At 43.7% G+C, this 25,551-nt stretch overlaps 1 protein-coding gene across 2 annotated transcripts in view; it reads left to right on the top strand.

The window, feature by feature from the left end:
- pid1 (phosphotyrosine interaction domain containing 1) overlaps positions 1-25,207 on the top strand; it is a 127,885-nt gene extending 102,678 nt beyond the window's left edge. For both annotated transcript variants that reach the window (XM_033031922.1, XM_033031923.1), the window contains exon 3: positions 23,156-25,207. In XM_033031922.1, coding sequence (XP_032887813.1) covers positions 23,156-23,629 — 474 coding nt within the window. In that variant the 3' untranslated portion in view covers positions 23,630-25,207. The remainder of the gene's footprint in view (positions 1-23,155) is intronic.
- The last annotated feature ends 344 nt before the right edge of the window (positions 25,208-25,551 follow it).

Genomic DNA, 25,551 nt, shown 5'->3' with positions numbered 1-25,551 from the left:
CTATTGTTATCCAAATGTGTCTCTATTTCATCTTTTATAACTGACTCCAGCATCTTCCCCACCACCGATGTCAGGTTAACTGGTCTATAATTCCCTGTTTTCTCTCTCCCACCTTTCTTAAAAAGTGGGATTAATTTAGCTACCCTGCAATCCACAGGAACTGATCCTGAATTGATAGAACATTGGAAAATGATCACCAATGCATCCACGATTTCTAAAGCCACTTGCTTACGTACCCCGGGATGCAGACCATCAGGCCCTGGGGATTTATCAGTCTTCAGTCCCGTCAGTCTACCATGAAACCAATTCTGAATCCAGTTGATTGATTGAAAAATTGGAAAGGTACGGCATGGAAACAGACCCACCGAGTCCATGCCAACCATCCATCATCCGTTCACAGTAGTTCTATGTTATCCCACTCTCTCATTCATCATCCACTCCCTGCGTACTAGGGGCAATTTACAAGGGCCAATTAAACTACAAACCCCACGTTTTTGCCACCCATTCTAGGAAAGGGTTAACACATTTTCTTTCCCACAGATGTGGCCTAACCTGCTGTGTATTTCCAGCATTTATTATAAATGGACCACAGTGGCCACCTTTTTACCTTTAGATGTACAGATTAACGATTTGATCCATGGACAGTGTAAATTCAGCCTGGTTTAGTTATTTATATCAATGCGATCTGTATTTAAACCTTGCACTCAAAGATGCAACATAATTTTGAATCGATCTCCAAGTACTAGTTTTAGTCTTAAATCAGGTCTATATCTAACAAGATCAACCTGAGCCATTAAATTAAAGAGAAGCAGCTGGATTTTCTCAAGGGTGGATTCACACCAAGGGCATGACTTTCGCTCCAAATCCTTTATTAATATGATGCAATTTCCATCTTTGTTCTGACTTCCTCATACAGGATGAGATGCCAGCAGGATTTTCAACACATACAGGGAGCCCAATACTGCAAATATGCCAAAGTTGACCCATTTCAGCAGGGACCTAACTAACAATGCCAGTTAAAGCAGGAAGGTAGCTTAAAGTAGTCAGAAATATCCACAGCTTCAATGCTGAGTTGTGCGCCTTCCACAAAGAGATACATGGGCTAATTTCATGTACAGGTATTTCAGTTGGTACCTGAAACTGAAAGTGCTAATGCTGCATACAATCCACCATGCAATCCACCACCATTTTGTAGTTTAGTTTAGTTTAGAGACACATTAGGGAAACAGGTCCTTTGTTCCATCGAGACCACAGCGATCAGCAATCATTCCATACACTGGTGCTATCCTGCACACTAGGGATAATTTACAATATTTACCAAAGCCAATTAACCTACAAACCTGTACATCTTTGGAGTAGGGGACGAAACCGGAGCACCCGGAGAAAACCCACACGGTCACGGGGAGAACGTACAAACTCCGTACAGACAGCACCCGTAGTCAGGATCGAACCCGGGTCTCTGGTGCTGTAAGGCAGTAACTCTACCATGCCGCCCCATGCACCTGCCGTGATCATCAGAATATCTGGGCAGTCCGGGCATCCAACTGATCAAGCGACACAACTATTCCAATCTTTGGTAGGGATCCCACAGAAATGTTGACAGGAATGCTCAGGGCTGTTGTTCAATAAAGAAACAAGAGTCAAGAGTGTTTTATTGTCATAAGTCCCAGATAGAACAATGAAACTTGCAGCAGCACAACAGAATATGTAAACAAGTAGCAAAGGAGGATATTTAAGTGGCCAAAAAAGCTTCATTATCAGTATATAACTCTAATATAACTCCACCGCTGCACCATAGTTCCGCCCTTAAACACTCAAAGAATGCAGATCGTGGACAGTGGGAGCTGATAGGCATGGAATATCTATGAAACCTACTTCCAGGAGATCTTGATTGCTGGTTGTGCTAACTTTTCAAAGAGTTAGTGTGTGATTAAGCAACCAGCTGTTTGTTTTCACATTCCCCTAACAAACGTAAAATGGCCACAAGGCAATAATTACCTGACTAGAACATACAAATCAGTTCAAATCTCACAAACAAGTATTTTTCCGTTAATCCATTTTATTACCGAGGAAAAAATATATAGTATGGCAGTAGATGAAGTTTTATGCCCCTTAAATTTCTTTACATAACACAGATATCCATTCATCCTGTTATTTTCCATGCTTTTGCGCGTATGTTTTTCCTCAAAGATCTACGGAAACTGCCAGTAAGATTTGTTACAGGTCATTAATTAGACCTGAAAAAAAAAGACACAAAATGCTGGAGTAACTCAGCGGGTCAGGCAGCATCTCTGGAGAACATGGATAGGTGATGTTTCGTGTCGGGACTGGTGTGGGAGAGGGGTGGATGCTGGAAGAGAGGTTGGTCCGGACAAAGCCTGGCAAAGGATACAGGTGAGGGGGGGTTGGGGGGGTTGAGGGGTAGATGGTTCGACAAAGGCAAGGGATGAAAGGACATAGGGTGTGAGGCAAACGGATGAAAGAGTTGTGAATTGTGTAGCTGGAGGAAGGGGAAGGGGAGAAAGAGGTGCTTGTTCAGGTGGGGCACAGGGGGGAGAGGTGCAGAAAAAGGATGGGGAATAAGGGAAGGGGGAGGGTTGTATCACTAAAATTGGAGAATTCAATGCTCATACCTTTGGGTTGTAAGCTACCCAAGCAGGATATGAGGCCTGATTCACCATTTGTTTTCAAGCCAGCTAGAAGTTAAATAAGACCAGGTAAATAATACTCCTTTCTTAAAACAAAATTATTTCAGAGATCATCAAAATAAATTGAATAGTCATATAATTATACAGCATGAAACAGGCTCTTTGGTCCACTTGTCCATGATGACAAAGATGTTCCATATAAGCTAGTCAATATCCCTCTAAATCTTTCCTATCCCTGTACCTCTCTAAGTGTCTTAAGTGCTGTCACGGTACCTGCCTCATCCACCTCCCTCGGCAGCTTGTTCCAAATACCAACTGCCCGCTGAATAATTGGAAAGAAATTGGACATGCAGTTGAGAGTGACGGTTACTTAACCTGGTCCACAAATCAATAATGGATTTCAATGCACTGGAATATTGTTTCACCGCCCTTTTCCCTTAGCAAGGATGATCTGTAAAGACTTTCATAAATTTTCCTTTTTAGTTTACAAAGAACTATAGGGGCAGAACAGTAGTGCAGCGGTAAAGTTGCTGCCTTACAGAGCCAGAGGCCTGGGTACGATCCTAAATAAGGGTGCTGCCTGTACTGAGTTCTCCCTTTGACTGTGTGGGTTTTTCTCCGGGTGCTCTGGTTTCCTCCCACACTCTAAAGACATACAGGGTTGTAGGTTTGATGTTATTGGAAAAAATTGTAAATTATCCCTAGTGTGTAGGAAAGTGCTAGTGTACGGGGGCCATTGCTGGTCGGCGCGGACTCGGTGGGCCAAAGGGCCTGTTTGCATGCTGTATCTCTAAAACTTAAAGTCTACAGTCTAAAACTTGTAACAAGAACAATCCACTCCACCCAACGGCTCCATGCCAGAGTTTCTATTCCGCTTAAGCTTCCTCCATCTTATTTTGTCAAGAGTATTAATGAATCACAGGAACTTAGTGCTTGTGAGACCATTCAACCCATTGTGCCCACGCTGGCCAAAATAGAATAATCCCACTTCGAAATTCTTGACTTCTATCTTTTTAGATTATTGCTTGTCACAGGTGAAATTCTCCCCAGTTGCATGCACTAAATGCAAAATATTGTAGCAACGAAAATTGTCTGCTTCTGAAATGTTCATAAATTCTAGGAGCAGAATTAAGTGATTCAGCCCATCAAATCTACTTTGCCATTCAATAATCATGGCTGATCTATTTTTCCCTGTCAATCCATTAATGTTCCATTAACGTCTGACGGTTTCAAACAATGAACACTTTCTGTGTTCAATCAAATGCTTAGAAATAGATTGAGTTTGGGACACCATCATCCTTTCATGCAATGAGTTTCAAATTCCCACCGTCAATTTCTCCTCTATACTTTCAACTTTAAATCCCTGTCCACTATCTACTGACCTTTCTGTTAGGAGAAATTGACGTGTCATGTTCAAGCTATCTACGCCTCTTATATAATTGTTACACCTCAGTTAAATCTCCATCTGTTCTTCGTAGCTTCAAGGAGAAGCTTTCTTGTAACAGATCGGGCAACATTGTCATAAATTTAGATGCAAAGCGTTGGAGTAACTCAGAGGGTCAGGCAACATCTCTGGAGAACATGTCATAAATCTCCTCCGTATTCTCATTAATGTTGTCACATCCTGGTGTGATGCCTGTGGTGATGTTCTCTAATGCAGAGACTAGACTAAACACCAATCTCCAGCTGTGGTTTGACCCGTGCGATGCACTGTCCTGCTGTTCTTGACTTCCATTCAAGACAGGGAATATTGCTTTATTTCTCTTGCCACAATTTCACAAGTTCTGCACAATATATACAGTATATACATGGTATAGATTTAGTATATTTATATATATATATATGACTTGGACCAAAATGAAGATGGGTTGGTCAGTAAATTTGCAGATGACACAAATGGTGATGTTACAGACAGTGAAGACGGCTGTCAAAGGATACAGCAATAGATCATATAGATCAATTACACATGTGGATGGAGAAATGGCAGTGAGCTTCTTGTAAATAGACAACCTAAATGCTCATTCTCCACTTTGAACATCCTTGACCAGGGATTCCCATGTTGGAGATTCTGGCCTGGGAGAGGTTATAGATAGTGATTCATTTATGCTGCCAGTGGAATTGAAGGATTTATAATGGATGGGATTTATATAGCGCCTTTCTAATACTCAAGGTGCTTTACATCGCATTATTCATTCACTCCTCAGTCACACTCGTTGGTGGTAAGCTACTTCTGTAGCCACAGCTGCCCTGGGGCAGACTGACGGAGGCGTGGCTGCCAATCTGCGCCTACGGCCCCTCCGACCACCACCAATCACTCACACACATTCACACACAGGCACATTTAGTAGAAACACCTTTGGAGTACTTCTCCAGTGTTTTGCAGTGCCTCCTGAAAGTAGTTCATGAGTTTACAGGACAACAGGTATCTCTGGTGTCCAGCAGACCAGGAGCTTTGTGCCAGATTGGAGGTTTTGATCATCAAATGCACTTTTTCTCAGGCAGACACAGACTTGCTAGTGAACTGAAGGTAAGGTTGAATTTCATCTCTGAGAGATGACTCCCACATCATAAAAGTGGTTCAGGTTATGTAGGTTAATGTGTTGGGCCCATTACTATCAATGCTGCCATTTTATGGTGAAGGACATTTGGTAGAATGCTGATTTATGCTGGAGATAGACACAAAATGCTGGAGTAACTCAGCGGGTCAGGCAGCATCTCTGGAGAAAAAGAATAGGTGAGGTTTCGGAGTCAAAACCCTTCTTTATTTTTCTCCAGGAATGCTGCCTGGAGTTACTCTAGCATTTTGTGTCTATCTCTGCCTAAATTGTTTTGCTAATCTAGTTTAGTTTAGTTTAGTTTAGAGATAATTTGTGGAAACAGGTCCTTTGGCCCTGTTTGCCGACCTGCACACTAGGTCTATCCTGTACATTGTGGACAATTTACAGAAGCCAATTAGCCTACAAACCTGCACCTCTTTGGAGTGGGGGAGGAAACTGGAGCACCCGGAGAAAACCCACATGGTCACAGGGAGAACGTACAAACTCTGTACAGACAGCCCCTGTAGTCAGGATCTAACCCAGGTATCTGGCGCTGTAAGGCAGTAATTCTACCACTGCGCCATTGTGTCACCCAATGTTTGTTAAAAGGCCATTCTGCAGTTAACAGGATGATGGTTCAAAGTAAGATGTAGAAATAAGGAACTGCAGACGCTGGTTTACCAAGGAAAGGCACAAAATGCTGGAGTAACTCAGCGGGTTAGGCAGCATCCCTGGAGAACATGGATAGGTGACGTTTCGGGTTGGGACCCTCCTTCAAGGTGAAGCAGTGGCAGCAGTGACGTAGTTTGAATAGTTCCCCATTCTTCTGTCAATTTGTTCCACTCTTAATCACACAGTGGAATTTGCGGTTAAAGATGGTACCAGTGGCTCAACCTGTTTTCAGACAGTTATGGATAACTAATTCATCAGTCAACCAATGAGGTTGGGAGAATGTCCCGAAAATCTCTGCATGTGTAACGAAACAAAACCAGCCTGTCTTTGGCATCAGTGCTTCAAATCAAAAACAGAGGCATTTGTACTTTTCCACTGTTGCTTCAGGAGGCACGAGGAGACGATGCAGCCACAGAGCTCAATACAATGGGCTGTGGACACACCTGCCATGTCCTGAGTCCAGTCAAAATGTAAAAACAAAGAACTGCAGATGCTGGTTTATACTAAAAATAGACACAGAGTAACTCAGTTGGTCAGGCAATATCTCGAGAGAAAAAGGAATGGGTGTCAAAATGCAGAGCAATTTACAACCCAGCAGTATGAACATTGAATTTGAAATAACTTCATCTCCACTCACCACTCCCACCTTGCCCCCTTGGGGGGCGGTAAGAAGAAAGAAAGAGGCGGAGACAGTGGGCTGTGGGAGTGTAGAGTTGGAGGGAAGAGGGAATCACAGAGGGAGTAACAACCTCCTCTCCCTCTGCCCCCCCTTTGTGATTCCCCTTTCCCTCCAACTATACGCAACTATACGCTCCCATAGCCTACTGTCTCCGCCTCTTCCTTTCTTCTTCCCCCCCCCCCCCCCAACCACCCCACCCCCACATCAGTTTGAAGAAGGGTCTCGACCCGAAACGTCACCTATTTCCTTTGCTCCATAGATGCTGCCTCACCCGCTGAGTTTCTCCAGCATTTTTGTCTACATTTGCAGCTGAAGGAAGTTTGTGGAAGAACAATTCTTGATCTTTAATAGGAAACAGGAAAGCTCTATTCCTCCTCAGCTTGTTCAACCACGTTCAAGCTTGATTATTTGCCTTTGTTATCGCAGCATGTCAAAGTAATAAACATCACAATGCAATCCTGGGATTGCCAAGAAATCTCTATTGGAAATTGAAATAAATAATTGAAATCCCTGCCTAAGAGAAGTTAAACCTGCCCCACAAATAATCAGAACATGACACCACATCTACAGTACCTACTGTCGTGAAGTTGGGCGTTGAGTAATTGGGAGATTTGATCCAACTATGTGAATGTCTGATTTTCATCACATTTTCTGCCAAGTCAGCCATGTGGCTTTATTGGTGATTTGGATGCATCATGGGCCTCCAGTCTTTTGTCTCAAAAGTGCGCTGTACAAGTGGGCCAACGTTTGTTTTCCACTCCTTGTTGCTCTGGCATTGGTATGGCTTGGCAAACAGTTTAACTGGGATTAATAGTTGCCATATTGAGTCATTTATAAGTAGGTGGATCTGGCAGCTTCTGTGCCCTGAAGAGTTTCTTGGTAGTTCAGCAGCATTCATGTCTCTTTTTGGGGAATATGAGACATATCAGTGGCAGAAACTTTAGACTTTCGAGATACAGCTTGGAAACAGGCCCGTTGTCTCACCGGGTCCGCGGCGACCAGCGATCACCCCCGTACACTAGCACTGTCCTACACACGAGGGCCAATTTACTATTTTTACCGAAGTCAATTAACCTACAAACCTGTATGTCTTTGGAGTGTGGAAGGAAACCGGAGCACCCAGAGAAAACCCACACAGTCACAGGGACAGTGAACAAACTCCGTACAGACAGTACGCGTAGTCAGGATCAAACGCGGGTTTATTGTGCTGTAGGGCAGCAACTCTACAACTCTATCGCTGCACCACTGTGCTGCCCCTAGCTGCTTCTGTGATGTAAATCGTATGGAATTAGGAGCAGAAGTAGATAACTCATCCTCTTGATCCTCTTCCATTCAATAAGTTCATGCCTTGTTTAGTCTTAACCTCAGCTCCACATTTCCACCCACATCCTATAACCTTTTATCATCCTTCTTTATCAAGAACCTTACCTCTGCCTTAAAACTATTCAAGGCATCTGCTTCCACTGACCTTTGAAGAGGGGTTTCAGAGAACATATTGACTCATCTATGTAATAAATGGACGTCATTATTTTGCAACAGTGACCCTGCATTTAGACTCACGCACAAGGAAGCATACTCTCCACATCCATCCTCTCAAGACATTCAGGATCTTATGTTTCAAGTTCCAAGTAATTTTTCTGGTGCCGACCCAAGTGTTTCTAAATTAATTGGATGTGATTCCTACTATTATCGCAGTGGGATCCAAATTTGATCCGTGATATTCTGCAGAACTTTGAGACGTTATCACAGGCACAGTGGAATTTCCTTTAAACCCAGCTCAGTCCTTTTAATAAACTGACTAGAATTTACTGTGGTCATGCACGCTCCTCATTATTTATGGGTATCATGTACATACGATTACAACATCTTTGGATTACCTTTTAGTAAAGATGAATAATTGTATTCATTTTCCTACCAAGCTGTATGTTTGGAGTTTTTTCATCGTAAATGTATGAGCTGAAAATCGGTGTGATATTTTCCTGGAAGTGTAGCTCACACTCCAATCTTGCCTCCTGTCAAAAGTTATCAAAGCATTTTGGGTGTTGAGTTTAATTTTGTTTATTATTGTCACGTGTACCGAGGTACAGTGAAAAGTTTTTGTTTGCGTGCTAACCAGCCAAAGAATAGACTATACATAAATACAATCAAGCCTTCGACAGTGCACAGATAAAGGATAACGGGTATAGTATTTAGTGCAAGACATGACATTGAAGTCTGATAAAGTTTGTTTGAAGATAGTTCAAAGGTCTTCAATGAGGTAGATGGGAGGTGAGGACTGCACTGTAGTAGATACAGACTCATTATACCTTACCACTGAACCCTTGGTGCTGCGAGTCAACTTGTCTGGCCATTGCAATTGGAGTTGGTGGAAAGGTGAGCTGTTTTGGCCTATGCTTGGAAAAAGGAACGGTGCAAACTACTTCATATGGAAATGTTGGACTCAACGGCAGCAGGTTTAGCAAGGAGTTACTAATGCAATCATTGCACACAAAAATAAATCCCTCATACTTCCCACATGTATTTCATGGTTAGAAAATGAAATGTATTCCAGAAGTAACTATTACACAGCTAGTAATTGTGAGCATATGTACAATAGCATATGGAAGTGCTTAATGGGTAAAACTTGGGAGAGTGAGGGACAAACTGCTGAAATGTCCCATGTGTCCAGGCTCCATGTTGTCCCATTTGTTGTATAAACAACAAAAATGAACATAGAGAATGTCATTATCACTATTTTGAAAAATAAAGTTCAGTTTTCTGTAGTTCTTTCTTTGTATATCAGATCGATATAGAAAATTAAGAGTTTTAACATGAATTTGGATGTTGTCCCTTTTCATTCGTTATTTTAAACATTTTTGTGTAACTCCACTAATGTCAAAGATGTATCTGGAACACAGAACAGTACAGTACAGTTTAGAGGTGTACATAATCATGAGAGGAATAGATCGATAGCCCAGAATAGGAGAATCGAAAACACAGGTTTAAGGTGAGGGGGAAAAGATTTAATAGGAACCTAACCTTTTCACACAAAGGGTGGTAGTTGTATGGAATGAGCTGCTGGAGGAGGTAGTTGATGCAAGTACTATCGCAATGTTTAAGAAACATTAAGACAGGTACATGGATAGGACATGTTTAGAGGGAAATGGGCCAAATGCAGGCAGGTGGTACATGTGTAGATGGGACATGTTGGTCAGTGTGAGCAAGTTAGGCCGAAGGGGCTGTTTTCACGCTGTATGACTCAATGACTCTATGTTCATTGGTGCATGTAATGCCAAAACAGAGGCAATACACTTATTGAATGTGGATAAGATCATCGGCCATAATCGGAGGTAATTAAAAGCCTATATTTGAGACTTAGTTAGTTAAATTGAGATATGTAACTGCAAAGAGATGTCAAGTTAATGCTTGGGTCCCATGTTTCAATGCAGTTTTGTCAGCATAATTTCCAGTGATCAGATATGTATCATAAAATGTGTGGATTAAATCTGAAGTTCCAAATCTACAATGCCCTCCATAATGTTTGGGACAAAGACCCCTCGTTTATTTATTTGCCTCTGCACTCCATAATTTGAGATTTGTAATAGAAAAAAATAGTAAGATTAAACGAGAATTTACCAGTTTGAAGTTTGATCTGTATTTTATGAGGAGTTACGATGAGGGATTACGTGAAGAACCCGCTCAGTGCGCAGGCGCGGCATACTTCCAAGCAGCGGTGTGGAATCACAGATAGACACAGTTATTTTGAAGTAAACATAGTAAAGATAAGGAGACATCAATTTATTAGTTTGATCCATATAATGAGGGTGGGAGCGGAGGGCACGTAATCCCTCATCGTAACTCCTCATAAAATACAGATCAAACTTCAAACTGGTAAGTTCTCGTTTAATCTTACTATTTTACTTCGGAGTCACGTGAGTGACTACGTGAAGATTTCAAAGCTCTGTGATTTCAAACCGTGTAACAGTTTCATTTCACTCACTGCCGAAGTTCTTGAGGGAGGAAGTGTTATCGTAATGAACCAATGAGTCTATTTGTAGAAAAACACAATGGTATTTTTTAAACAATAACAACAAAGAATTAAGTTGCTCCCCTGGGTTTAAATTAAATATTTGCAGTTCGTAAATCTTTACTGCAAATAAACCAGGTTTTGCCAACGGCTTATTATAAAATTTCTGAACGGTCTTTTCCCTTCCCACCATCCTGCTGTAGCCAGGATGTGGTCTATAGGCATGTCCATTCTTTAGCCGTCGACATGGATGCTGCCCTGGTGGAATAAAATTTGTACATGTTAGTGTTTATCCCAGCAGTTTCCAGCACCTGCTTGAGCCATCTCGCAATGGTTTGGCTCGTACCCCACCATAAGGTTTTTGTGACTGACCCACAAGGCTTTTCATCTCCCTCGAATATTCTGGTTGTGTCTATGTAGGATAGTAGGTGGGTCATGGCACATAACCGTGGTTCTGGTGGGTAAGCCACGACTGGATTAGGTGTTCCTGGTCTGCTCTGTTTGACCAGTCGCTGGATAACGACAGATCTGGTCTGGAGCTGTGATCATGTTGTCCAGTCGCAATAGGTGTAGTGACTGGACCCTCTGAGCGGATACAAGTGCCATCAACATGAGCGTCTTTAGTGTAGCTTGCTCGAGGCCGGGGGATCTGGCTGGTGGCCATTCCCTGAGATATGTCAGGACCACACTGATATCCCAAATATGGGTATACCTGGGCTTAGGGCTTGATATTGTAAATGCCCTTCATCAGTTTTACCACCAGTGGATGGGATCCCATCGCCTGTTGTCCTGGCGCTGGTTTGAGATAAGCAGAAAGAGCACTCTGCGCTGTGTTGATGGCACTGTAGCTGATCCCTACATCGTGGTGTAGATGGCCAGGAACTCCAGTATGTTGGTGGCTGTAGCTGTTGCGTATGTTGTCCATGTTTCCTGGCAGTACTTCTCCCTTTTTTGATGCTGGTTAAGTACTGCCTCTTGGTGGATGTTCGAAGGGATGCCGACATGGTGGTGATGGTTTGTTTGGACAATCCCAGTTCCAGGTAAGGTCTGTTCAAACTTGCAACCCAGGCGTTTAATTTTCTCATGGCATGGGTGTTTAGCTTACCTGGTAGGTAAGTAGCTGATAGCCAAATATGTCTTTCGACATACCATTGCCAAATCATGTTGACCAATTTGTCGCATGATAATGATTTTATGCCACCCATATGGTTAATATAAGCCATCACCATAGTATTTATCAATTTGTAACCGAACATGCAAGTGCTGCATATTAGATACATATGCTTTTAAACCATAAAAGGCGCCCAACATCTCTAGATAGTTAATGCCCAGTGTAAGTAGTAATGATGACTCTAGTTTAGTCCATCTACCACTTGTGCTGGATATGGAGTTAGTCACTCCCCAGCCTTGAGCACTGGCATCTGTTTGAATAACTAAAGTAGGGTTAGTGATAAAGATAGGGCTGAAACTATGCCAAACGTTTTCTGCCCACCACTGTAGCTCTGATATTGCTTCAGTGGGTAAGTTCATGACACGATCATAGTGACCTGTATGTCGTTTTATTGCCCGTACCTTTGCTCTCTGTAAATTTTTTGATAGTGCAAAGGTCCGAATTGTGTAGCCGGAAATGCTGCTACCATTTCCCCAATTACTCTTGCTACTTGTCGAATAGTTGGTCGCTCGTTGACCATTAATTTGTTGCATGATTGTGCTAATTCAACCATTTTTGCCTTTGGCAAGGTAACAGTCATATGGACTGAGTTAATTGTGAAGCCCAGGTAGTCCATGATAGTGGATGGCTTCAACTAGATTTATCTGGATGTAGGACGAACCCCAGAGTTTCGAGGAGCTGTTTTGTAGCTGATACTGCTGCCACAGCCAATTCCATCGTTTTCCCTACTATCAGAATATCCTCCAGATATGCCATGACAATATGTTTTTGTTTTCTTAGTATTGCCATGGCTGGGTTCAATATTTTGGTGAATAATCTTGGGCTGAAGTTCGCCCATAGGGCAATGCTTTGTACCATCCAGATAAATTTTAGGTATCTGCGATGATCCTTGTATATGGGTACTAGATAGTAAGCATATTTAAGATAAATGCTTGCCATGAAGTGTCCTTTGGAATTCAGTTGTTTGGCAGTAACATATGTCTCCATTTTGAAATGTATATACTTAACAAATTTGTTTAATGATGTTAAGTCAATGATGATGCTACAGACACCATCTTTTTTGGTTTTAGTGAATATATTCGATACAAATTCCAAAGGTTCATGTTTGGTCTTTTCGATGACCCCCTTTGTGATAAGTCTCACCAGTTCAGCTTGTCCCTCACGTTTCTCTTTGACGGAGGGAGAAATACCCTTTGGGGCCATTGTTGAACTGGCGGCGTTTTTTCTGACATGAATTGTATTTTATATCCTGTAATGTTGTTGAGTATATACTTGTCACTCGTGACCATACCCCATGCTTCTTTAAACAAGTGTAATCTCCCCCCTGTTAATAAAGCACCCTTATTCTCTATATGCTGGTAGGGACCAGACCCACCTACCTCCATGGTTATTGGTGATTCTGTTTCTTCATTTTCTTGAAGATTTTGTTCTGACGTGCTGGTGATGTTGGGGGGAGGTGCATTTTCCAGAGGGTCCGCTGCGGGCCCTGATCTAAAAGATCTTTGGGGATAATGTGCAGAACCCAAGCGTTCACCAGTCCCATATTGCGGACGTCGACTGGTGGATGCCGTGGGGTGCTGCCGCTTGGGTATCGGAGGTCTTGGTTTGCTCGTCCCGGGGCCTGCCCTCATTAGGCCGAAGGTTTTTGATGCTTCCTGCATCTCCTTCAGTTTTTTATTGAAATCTTTCCCAAATAGCAGCGCGTCCGTCTCCGCAGCTGAGGCTTTACACAAGCCAGCAAATTTGGGATTGAGGGCAGGTCTTATGTTTCCCTCCGGAGATTGTTGATCTCAAATTGTGTGGTACACATTAATGCCAGCACATCCTGCTGGCAGGTATCCATCTCCGTGGTCTCCACGGAACGAGCAAAGGCTGTGATGGCTGACGTCAGGAGCCTTAGGATCCGCTGTAGCTTGAGTTCTTGGGTCTGGATGTGTGACCCACATGCCCCCAGATTTGGCTGTTGACACTTTTTACTTTGAGGGCCTCACCGTTTTCTGGTGCTGTGTTGCTTCAGCCCCTCAGCGAGCACCTTTTCCAGTAATGGTTGATGCTGGCCGCCATTCTTGGTTCCAGCGGTGCTCCAGCCCGTGGGGTTGCTACAAGCGGTCCATCACACCCAACAGCTCTTCATGTTCCTGCACCCCTGGCATACTCCCGAATTCGTCCGCCTGCCCCTGTTCCAGACCAGCCCAGCCCTGGTCACCAATGCTAGCCTCCAGTAATGAGGGAGCAGAGGGCAGTGCATGAAGCACTGTGGAGGGGGTGCCTGACCTCCCTCCGCGAGAGCGCTCTTTCTGCGCATCTCGCTGGAGCTGCTCCAATTGCTATTGGATGCAGCTCAGGCGGCTGTCTCTCCTCCATTTAGGTGGAGACATGTCCCCGTCCGACGAATCGGACGCCACCGGCCGGATGCCTGTTCGGATGGCTAGACATCCAGCCCACAGTTCAGGCACTAGCGGGACTGGGCTCGGCGCGGTGATGGGGATAGCGGAGCGACCGGTAATTGTTCCTACCGCCTTGTTTTGGAGCTTTTGTGCCTTGTAGTAGCGAGAGCGCCCCTCAAGCAGCGCGTCTCGCAGGCACCTGCTCCGTGAGCCGCTCCAGCGGCTCAGGCGGCTCTCTCTCCCCCCGTGCGGGTGGAGAGACGTCCCGTCCGGCATCGGGAACACCTGCCGGATGCCTCTCGAGTGGCTATGCGTCCAGCCCGCTGCTTCAGCTACTAGCGGGCTGGCCTTGGCACGGTGTCGGGGAATTACGGAACACCGGGTAACGCTCCTACCGCCTGTTGCTGCCCCCCTCCCCAACGGGAAAACGGGGGACAGTTTTGTTCCAGAGCCTTTTTCTCTGCCTGTAAAAAACACAAGCAGAAAAAGGCTCACCTGTAAATGAAAACCCGACCTCAGGATACTCACCTGAAGGACCGGTTCATCCTGTAACGGGAGAGCCTAACTCCCGTGGCAGCCGCTGTTGCACTGCTGGCGTAATGCCGCGCCTGCGCACTGAGCGGGTTTTTCACGTAGTCACTCACGTGACTCCGAAGTAAAATCACTGGTTAAAGTGCACATTGTCAGATTTTATACAACACCAGAAATTGGAGGAACAGCACCTCATATTCCGCAAACTCCGGAAATTGGAGGAACAGCACCTCATATTCCGCTTGGGGAGTCTGCATCCTGGGGGCATGAACATCGAATTCTCCCAATTTTGTTAGTCCTTGCTGTCTCCTCCCCTTCCTCAGTCCTCCTGCTGTCTCCTCCCATTCCCCAGCCTTCGGGCTCCACCTCCTTTTTCTTTTCTTGTCCCCGCCCTCCCCCCACCCCCGATCAGTCTGAAGGAGGGTTTCGGCCCGAAACGTTGCCTATTTCCTTCGCTCCATAGATGCTGCTGCACCCGCTGAGTTTCTCCAGCTTTTTTGTGTACCTCAGATTTTATACATGTTAGTTTCACCATGTAGAAATTACAGCAGTTACATAAATTACATAGTCCACCCATTTCAGGGCACCATAATGTTTGGGACACAACAATGTCATGTAAATAATGAAAGTAGTCATGTTTAGTATTTTGTTGCATATCCTTTGCATGCAATGACTGCTTGAAGTCTGCGATTCATGAACATCACCAGTTTCTGGGTGTCTTCTCTGGTGATGCTCTGCCAGGCCTGTATTGCAGCCATCTTTAGCTTATGCTTGTTTTTGGGGGCTAGTACCCTTCAGTTTTCTCTTCAGCTTATAAAAGGCATGCTCAATTGGGTTGAAATCGGGTGATTGACTTGGCCACTCAAGAATTTACCATTTTTTAGCTTAGAAAAACTCCTTTGTTGCTTTAACAGCATGTTTAGGATCATTGTCTTGCTGTAGAATGAACCGCCGGGCAATGAGTTTTGAGGATTTGTTTGAACTTGAGCAGATAGGATGTGTCATACACTTCAGAATTCATTATGCCTCTACCATCAGCAGTTGTATCATCAATGAAGATAAGTGAGCCAGTACCTTCAGCAACTATACATGCCCAGGCCATAACACCGCCACCACCGTGTTTCACAGATGAAGTGATATGCTTTGGATCTTAGGCAGTTCCTTCTCTCTGCTATACATTGCTCTTGCCATAACTCTGATAAGTTAATTTTTGTCTCATCTGTCCACAAGACCTTTTTTCAGAACTGTGGTTGGTCTTTTAAGTACTTCCTGGCAAACTGTAACCTGGCCATCCTATTTTTGAGGCAAAGCAGTGGTTTGCATCTTGCAGTGTAGCCTCTGTAAAATGGACAAGGGAGAGCCAGTGGATGTAGTGTACCTGGACTTTTGATAAGCATTTGATAAAGTCCCACATAGGAGATTAGTGGGCCAAATTATGGCACATGGTATTGGGGGTAGAGTGCTGAAGTGGATAGAAAATTGGTTGGCAGGCAGGAAACAAAGTCTAGGGATTAACGGGTCCCTTTCAGAATGGCAGGCTGTGACTAGTGAGGTACCGCAAGGCTCGGTGCTGGGACCGCAGCTATTTACAATATACATCAATGATTTAGATGAAGGGATTCAAAGTAACATCAGCAAATTTGCAGATGACACAAAGCTAGGTGGCAGTGTGAACTGTGAGGAAGATGCTATGAGAATGCAGGGTGACTTGGACAGGTTGGGTGAGTGGGCAATGCATGGCAGATGCAGTTTAATGTGGATAAATGCGAGGTTATCCACTTTGGTAGCAAAAACAGGAAAACAGATTATTATCTAAATGGTGTCAAGTTGGGAAAAGGGGAAGTACAACGGGGCCTGGGGGTTCTTGTTCATCAGTCAATGAAAGTAAGCATGCAGGTACAGCAGGCAGTGAAGAAACCGAATGGCATGTTGGCCTTCATAACAAGAGGAATTGAGTATAGGGGCAAAGAGGTCCTTCTGCAGGTGTATAGGGCCCTGGTGAGACCACACCTGGAGTATTGTGTGCAGTTTTGGTCCCCTAATTTGAGGAAGGACATTCTTGCTATTGAGGGAGTGGAGCATAGGTTTACAAGGTTATTTCCCGGGGTGGCGGGAAGTATGTTTAGGATCATTGTCTTGCTGGAACAGATTCTTTCCCTATGTTATTAGGCTTCAGAATGGTTCTTCCATAAGCCAGGGTACTGTCCGATTCACCTCCACCCCATTGCAGACATTGGACTTTGTCTGTAGAACTGTAGCACTACAACACAGAGTTGCACGGTGGCGCAGCGGTAGAGTTGCTGAGACCCGGATTAGATCCTGACAGCGGGTACTGTCTGTAGGGAGTTTGTATGTTCTCCCCGTTCCCACGTGGGTTTTCTCCAGGTGGTCCGACTTTCTCCCACACTCCAAACACATACATGTGTGTAGGTTAAGTGTTTAAGAAGGAACTGCAGATGCTGGAAAATCGAAGGTACACAAAAATACTGGAGAAACTCAGCGGGTGCAGCAGCATCTATGGAGCGAAGGAAATAGGCAATGTTTCGGGCCAAAACCCTTCTTCAGACTGATGGGGGGTGGCGGGGAGAAGAAAGGAAAAAGGAGGAGGAGGAGCCCGAGGGCTGAGGGATGGGAGGAGACAGCAAGGGCTAACAAAATTGGGAGAATTCAATGTTCATGCCCGCAGGATGCAGACTCCCCAAGCGGAATATGAGGTGCTGTTCCTCCAATTTCCGGTGTTGCTCACTCTGGCCATGGAGGAGACCCAGGACAGAGAGATCGGATGGGGAATGGGAGGGGGAGTTGAAGTGCTGAGCCACCGGGAGGTCAGGTTGGTTATTGCGGACCAAGCGGAGGTGTTCGGCAAAACAATCGCCCAACCTCCGTTTGGTCTCACCGATGTAGATCAGCTGACATCTTCGGTAAAAATTGTAAATTGTGTAGGACAGTGTTCGTGCACAGGGATTGCTGGCTGACGATGACTCGGGGAGGCCGCCTATTCTGCTCTGTATCTCTAAAACTAAAAAAACTTTAAAAAAACTAAACACTACAACAGATACAGATGCATTCTGTATCTTCCCCTTGAGTGTGCCATGATTGTATTTATACAGTATTATCTGATTGGATAATATGCAATACAAAGCTTTTCACTTTACCTCACTATGTGACAATATTAAACCTAAAAGCAACCAAAAAGACGGAGGGATAAAAAGAAAAGGTTTGCTCCGCCAATAATTGCATGATGTCATTTGAAAGACAAATCTGGGAAAAAGCCAGTCTATTGTTAACGCTCGTTATATAGACAGCATGGGTTTCCAAGCAAATGGACCAGGAAATTACTTATTGTATTTAACACTTCAGTGTTTTATTGGTGTGCCATTTGTCGAATATAGTTTTTATTTATTATTATAGTCAGTGCATTTCTAACGCCAATAATCTTGTACTGAGTAAAAGCTGTAAAATCTATTCTGTGTAATTACAGCCAGCAAAGTATCCCTCCTTATGAAGCTGCTTGATCTGCAACTATTGATTAATTGGATATCAGAATTAAATCGAGTGCTGAATGGATTATTACACATGATTACCCTTGAGTTGATTTCATGATATTGTGAACACATTTCTGAACCTTTTGAAGATTCAGCATGGTGATGCACGATCCACAACACATGGTCAGAATGTGGCGAGATTCATTAAAAAAAAATAGCAGATGGTGCAAATGACAAGAACATTCACTAGTGGTGTGTGGTATGGAGGACAAGGCAAACTCTGTACTTTGGTTGGAGTACTGCCTGAAATGTTTAACACTCCAGAGGCATGTCTGTAGCAAAATATGCAGAGGCATGGTTCAGTATACCATTCACTGCCAGGAGTGGACAAAATGACTGCAGATTGCCTGTAATAATAGCAATCCTGCTGTGAACTGGCCTCTCTCTGCCTCAGAGCGCAAGCTATTTTGTCGGTATCATTATGGGGCACACTGCAAGATCTGACCGCTTTCCCCCTACCCATTACTGAATTTAAATCCAGATTTTCAGAAAAAAAATAATTGGAAGTTTTTCATTCACATAAATGTTGAAAAACGATTAGATCCTTGTTAGACCTGTGCTATGCATTAGATTCAATCCAACAAATAATATGGGAAAGAAAGACACACCAAGTGCTGGAGTAACTCAGCGAGTCAGGCAGCATCTCTGGAGAAAACGGATGGGTGACATTTTGGGTCGGGACCCATCTTCAGACCTGTCTAAGATGCTGCTTGACCCGCTGCATTACTCCAGCACTTTGTGTCTATCTTTGCTATAAACCGGCATCTGCAGTTAAGGGGCGGCACAGTGGGCGCAGCGGTATAGTTGCTTCCTTATAGTGCCATAGTCCCGGGTCCGACCCTGATTATGGGGTGAAGTCAGTATCGAGTTTGTACATTCTTCCTGGGACCACACGCGTTTTCTCCGGGTGCTCCGGTTTCTCCAGTGCTAGTGTAGGGGACGATCGCTGGTTAGCATAGACTCCGTGGGTCAAGGTGCCACTTTCCACGCTGTATCTCTAAAATCTAAAGTAAAGTGCAGTCCTTTATTTCTGCAAAAATGGTAAGATTGTCTTTTGCACACTTCATGATAAAAAATGATTAATGCCCTTCCCCAAATTTTGCTCAGTTACGGACATATACTGTGCAGTGGAAGGAATTTAAAAATTCCAAACAGCTGGTTTCATGGAGACTGCAAATGGATGTGATGCAAGGGGCTAAACCATTTCTATGATAAAAAGTTGTTAAAAAATCTCAGGCATTCAGAATTTTGTGGAAAAACTAATCTGTTTTGAGGTCTGGATGGTCACACAGGGCTGGAAGATGAAGCTGTTGCGTCTGGTTTGTTGACTTAAAGTTCAGGAAATAGACAACAGGCATCTGTACAAGTTAGAACCATTCTTAAGTCTAAGTGAGGTTGAGTACAAGTACCGCAACCAGATACATTTGTGTTTGCTTGCCAAATATTTTTTAGTATGAGACAAATAGTTCTGCCATCTGTTAGCCATTACTAAAATTACAATTTTATTCTTTGTGCTTTTGGAAGTGTAATGTTTATTCTTCCTGTATTGGCTCTGTAGGTAAGCGATGTGGCATTGAAGCTGCATAAATATAAATGTTCTAAACAGGTTCAGTCTCTGCTGAATTGGGTCATTTTACACAAAACCATCAGATAACAATAATGACCTCAGTTCCTCCAAGTACAGGGGGAAAGCCATTGAGGCTGCGCTCTTTAATACCACCTCCTGCAAGTCCTTGTGCGCAAATTTTACGCAGCGGTAGAGTTGCTGCCTTACAGCGCCAGAGACCTGGGTTCGATCCTGACTACTGGTGCTGTCTGTATGGAGTTTGTACGTTCTCCCTGTGATCGCTTCAATTTTCTCCATGTGCTCCGGTTTCCTCCCACATCCCAAAGACATGTAGTTTTGTAGGTTGACAAAAATGCTGGAGAAACTCAGCGGGTGAGACGGCATCTATGCAGCGAAGGAAATAGGCAACGTTTCGGGCCGAAATCCTTCTTCAGGTTTCGGCCAGAAACGTTGCCTATTTCCTTCGCTCCATAGATGCTGCCTCACCCGCTGAGTTTCTCCAGCATTTTTGTCTACCTTCGATTTTGCAGCATCTGCAGTTCCTTCTTAAACAAATTGTTTTGTAGGTTAATTGGCTTCTGTAAATTGTCCCTATTGTGTAGGATAGAAATAGTGTACGGGTGATCGTTGGCCGGCGTGGACTCGGTGGGCTGAAGGGCTGTTTCCACTCTGTATCTTTAAAACTAAAACTAAAAAAACTAAAAACTAAACTAAAACAAAAAATCCATCCCACTGGATAGGAAGCCAAGAAGCTGCACATGTCAAATCTGCCACATTGGAGCATGATTGTTGGCAATGTTAAGTCCAGGAATAACATCTTCTGCAGGAGAGATGGTATGGATCAGGCATTCTTTAGATCACAAATGTAAAGTCAACAAGGGGTTGTTGATCATAAGCTCCTACACTTCCATAGTTCTTCATATACATATATATATATATGTATAATTCTTTTTCAAGAATCATAATGAGAATGCAGTGATGTGAAGACCATGGTCTTCACATCACTACATTCTCATTATGATTCTTGAAAAAGATTAAATTCAATTACACTTTATTGTCACATGTGCCTGGATTCAGTGAAATTCTTTGTTTTGCACACAATCCAGTAAAATCATACGGCAGACCTCACAAAGTCGCCACGTTTCTGGCGCCGACGAAGTTACAAAAAGTTAATCGAACAGGCTTATCTTTCCCTGGCAGCGGTGAACCAGGCCTGCCGCTGCACAGTCTCTTGCCACATCCTGCATCCATCTCATGCAAACTAATGAGCTGCATGGCCACTTCCCTTTCTTCCTGAAAAAGGGTCTCGACCCGAAACGTCACCCATTCCTTCTCTCCAGAGATGCTGCCTGTCCCGCTGAGTTGCTTCAGCTTTTTATGTCTATAACTTTCTAACCCTTATGTGTTACCCATCCACACTAGTCCCACCCGCTGCTTCATCTGCAAAAGTACTGATCACGCCTTGTACATTCTAGACAAGTTGCCATGTCCAGCGATATCAGTGCAGGCAGAGACGTTTGGGTCAGTTTTCTTTTGCAAAGCTCATTAGATTAACAGTGAAGAGGATGATGACATTGTCTATCAAGCATTGTTGCCTGACATATTTTGACGGGGTTGTCACTGTTGGTAAACAACAATCCAGCTGACAACTTGCAGATTGACAGGTGCATTTTTGCAGAATGAGCTGCACGATGCAGAGGGAGAAATGATACCTGTCTTCTTGCCGAAAAGCTGCAAAACAAATTCCTCTTAGTTATTTTCATTCAGTGGTCGGACTGCTTTCTGCTCTGTGCAGCATGTAAACCTGTAGCTGCCATCAGTAATCAGGAATGTGCTACATCAGAAGATCCCAATATTCTTTAAATATCGTGGGGCCTCATGTATTTCCACCAGGAGTGCTGGCAGTCCAACCTAAAGCCTTCTCGGAAATAAAACTGTATTACAGTGCTCCTTTTAATTTTGTCTCATTGCTGGCCCATTCATGCTGAACAAATAGATGGTACATTGATCACCAATAATAATCCATAGAACAGGATTCCCAAAGAGTTAGTTTGCAAGTTGAATTGGTAGTAAGGAAGGTAAATGCAATGCCAGCATTTATTTTGGGAGGACTGGAAATATATAAACATGGATGTAATGCTGAGGCTTTATAAGGCACTGGTCAGACCGCATATGGAGTATTGAGGACAGTTTTGGGCCCCATATTTGAGGAAGGACATGCTGGCTTTGGGGATGATCCAGAGGAGATTTATGAAAATGATACCAGGAATGATTGGGTTAACGTATGATGAGCGTTTGAAGGCACTGGGCCTGTACTTGTGGAGTTTAGAAGATTGAGGGGGGACCACATTGAAACTTACCGAATAGTGAAAGGCATGGATACAGTGGATAGAGTGGATGTGGAGAGGGTGTTTCCATTTGTGGAAGAGTCTTGCACCAGAGACCATAGCCTCAGAATAAAAGGACATACCTTTATAAAGGAGTTGAGGAGGAATTTCATTAGCCAGAGAGTAGTGAATCTGTCAAATTCATTGCCACAGACGGCTGTGGAGCCCAAGACATTGGGTATTTTAAGGCGGAGATTGACAGATTTTTGATTAGTTAAGACCCTGTCCCACAAGCATGCGACTCCATGCGGCAAGCGCGACCTAACGTGGTCGCTTCAGCCGTACGGCCTCGCGGGGCCGGTCCCACTTCTATCGCCGGAGCCATATGGAGTTGAGCGGAGCTGGCCCCGACATTGTGCGGGGCTCCGAAAAACTGACCGTGTTCAAAAATTCCGTGCGGCAACGGCATGCCGGCCCGCAGCCGCGTCGTACGTCACGCGCGAACTTCCCATGGACTTCGCTCGAACTTCACGTCACTCACTCGACCTCCGCGCGGCCCCCGCTTCCGGTTTGGTCGCGCTCGCCGCATGCAGGCGCATGCTGGTGGGACCGGCCCTGTACGGGGATCACTCAACCTCCGCGAGGCCCCCGCTTCCGGTTTGGTCGCGCTTGCCGCATGCAGGTCGCATGCTCGTGGGACAGGCCCTTAAGGGTGTCAAGGGTTATGAGGGGAAGGCAGGACAATGGGGTTGAGAGGGAAAGATAGGTCAGCCACGATTGAATGGCAGAGTAGACTCGATGGGCTGAATGACCTGATTGTGCTCCCATAACTTTAGAAGGATGCGGAGGGACAAGATTGAACAGAATATAGAATTGTGCCCACTGATAATCTACTTACCGCATGCACACAGTTATTTGAATGCTGAACCTTGTGGATATTTACACTTATTTTGAAAACTCGCTGTAGTAAAGCTAGTAAATGAAATTTATTGACATGGAAGATGACGTATTTGTTTCTATCAACTTCTTACTAGTTAATATTCACGATTGTTCTAATCATTTGATTTTCTTTTTGTTGTTCACAGGTGAGGTACTTAGGAAAAGTGGTCATGAAGGGGACACAATTTATGTCGGGCTGCACCGAGAGGTCAGTTGTGGAGTTGTGGGAGAAGGAGGCAATGGATCAAGAAGACATATCGTCAGCCAATGCCATTTTGGAGATCCGCCCTTTCCAGGTCCGTCTCCACCATTTGGATTCCAGGAGGGAGGCCACGGTCCAAATGGATACGTTCCAGGTGTCGCGCATTGCCTATTGCACAGCAGATCACCACGTCAGCACCAACATCTTTGCATGGCTTTACAGAGAGATCAATGACGATTTGTCCTACCAGATAGATTGCCACGCGGTCGAATGTGGGAGTAAGCTCGAAGCCAAAAAACTAGCGCACGCCATGATGGAGGCGTTCAAGAAGACCTTCACCAGCATGAAGAATGACGGGAAAATCCACCACAGCAGCTCCTCGGAGGAAGCAGAGTCCGCGGCGTCGGATGACGGCTGAGAGGGAAATCGATGTATCCGGGATCAACGTTGAAGTCTGGCCTGACGATGAGAGCCATTTGAAAGAAACAAATAGAGGAAATCTAATTGAAGATGAAATGCCAATGAACCCTTGGTTGGTTAGCTTGCCAAATTAGCCAAGTGACAATACATAATGAGAAAAGTTTAAAAAAAAGATTACGCATTATTAAATAGTTGCATTGAAATTTAAAACAACTGCTCTGCTCTGACTGTGAGTGTACAATCTCTAATTCCCTATGGGAGTTTGACACATCTGCTGATGTTAGTTCTTTGCTAATTTACCTAAAAAAATTCTTGAAACTAACAGAACAATTAACTTTATCGCTGCAACCAAGAATTAAACCAGTTTTAACTACAGAGGAAGTATCACACAGGCAAAACAGTTAGGAAAAACAAAATGGAAAATTTACATTCAGATTGGAACAAAACCAGCAAGATTTACACATGAAAACAATTAAAAAGAAATGCATTGATCTATCTTCATATCTTTCTACCAACATATAAGCTACAATATATTTAAAGATATATTCCATTTTTATAAAATATATTTCAAATGTAAGTATTAAAATGTAATGTTTAAATCTTTAAAAATTGTGGAGTATTATCAACTGTGAAAAACACATGGAAATATTTGATTGTAAACTCAGAGGTTTGTCACGTGGAAATCTCTGATCTGCAGTTGTTTCTCAAAAGCAGAGGAATAAACCAGGCATTAAAAATCTTTAGCCAGCACGACTGTTTAAATGGACTCCAAAATTGTATTGTTTATTTTAAATTTGTTTTAGTTTCAGTGCAAGCAAGAATCATTTCACATTTTGATTTCCCCCTGTTCAGTACAAGCTGCTTGTTTCAGTTACATTCACCTGGATAGATTACACAAATCAGGCTTTGTCAATTGAAAGTCAACGGGAGGCTTATGTTCTGAAACCTTTGTAGATTTAATCTTAATACCTTGATGCTGGCCTTCAAATCATGGTGTTGCATTCTTCAAAGAAGATGGCAAGTCACAGTAAATGGCCACTTCCTATTTCTAGCTTCTATTCTTCCACAATATCCCCTTTTATTTTGTTCTTCCATTACTGAGGGAGAGAGCATGCCCGCTGTGAGAGAGCTGTGAATCTTTCATAACGGAAATAGATTTGTTTTCCATTTTCCTATCCGTGCCTTTGCACCCGCTTGTTGGCTTTAGGTAGAAAACTGGGTTCCCAAACTGGTCAGAGCTTTTCCATTTTCATCAAGGTAGACGCTGGAAGGCTTATATACCAATATATATATGGTATGGATAATTATGTCAGTGAAGAAAGCCATTGCTGCACTGGGATGGTGAACGGAACAGATTGTAAGGTAGAAAATCAGTAACAGCTGAGTACAGCCGACCAATAAATCTGTGTTCATGTGAATTGTCCATTTAGCAAAATGAAGTGACTTGTTATTTCAGTGGCAGCATACTGTCACCACAGCATGTAAACCAAGATTATCCGAGTGTGTGATTGTTTTTTTTCGGAAGTACAATGTTGCCTGCATTTGTCAAATTACAAAATAAATTGTTATATGGTGAGGTTTGGGTAGACGGTCATTATTTTATTGTTGGGAGATGAATTAATTTTGCAACTGCCCTGGGTGATAGCGCACCTGTTCACAACTCCCTTAATCATCTCCACATAGGAAATCTGTGGAAAATCTGAAATGCGTTTAGGAGATTGTTGAATCATTTGGAGTTAAGATGAGAATCTGGGCCTCGAATAGAGCTCAGACGACAGAGAATCAATACGAGTGCTGATAGAAACATAGGAAAATAGGTGCAGGAGTAGGCCATTTGATCCTTCGAGCCAGTAACTCGATCATAGCTGATCATCCAAAATCATTCCCCCTTTCCTGTTTTCTCTCCTTATCCCTTGTTTC

The sequence above is a fragment of the Amblyraja radiata genome, chromosome 13 (genome assembly GCF_010909765.2).
Source record: "Amblyraja radiata isolate CabotCenter1 chromosome 13, sAmbRad1.1.pri, whole genome shotgun sequence".
Lineage (NCBI taxonomy): Eukaryota > Metazoa > Chordata > Chondrichthyes > Rajiformes > Rajidae > Amblyraja > Amblyraja radiata.
The sequence above is the reverse complement of the archived record's forward strand: the minus strand, read 5'-3'. Positions and strand labels throughout refer to the sequence as shown.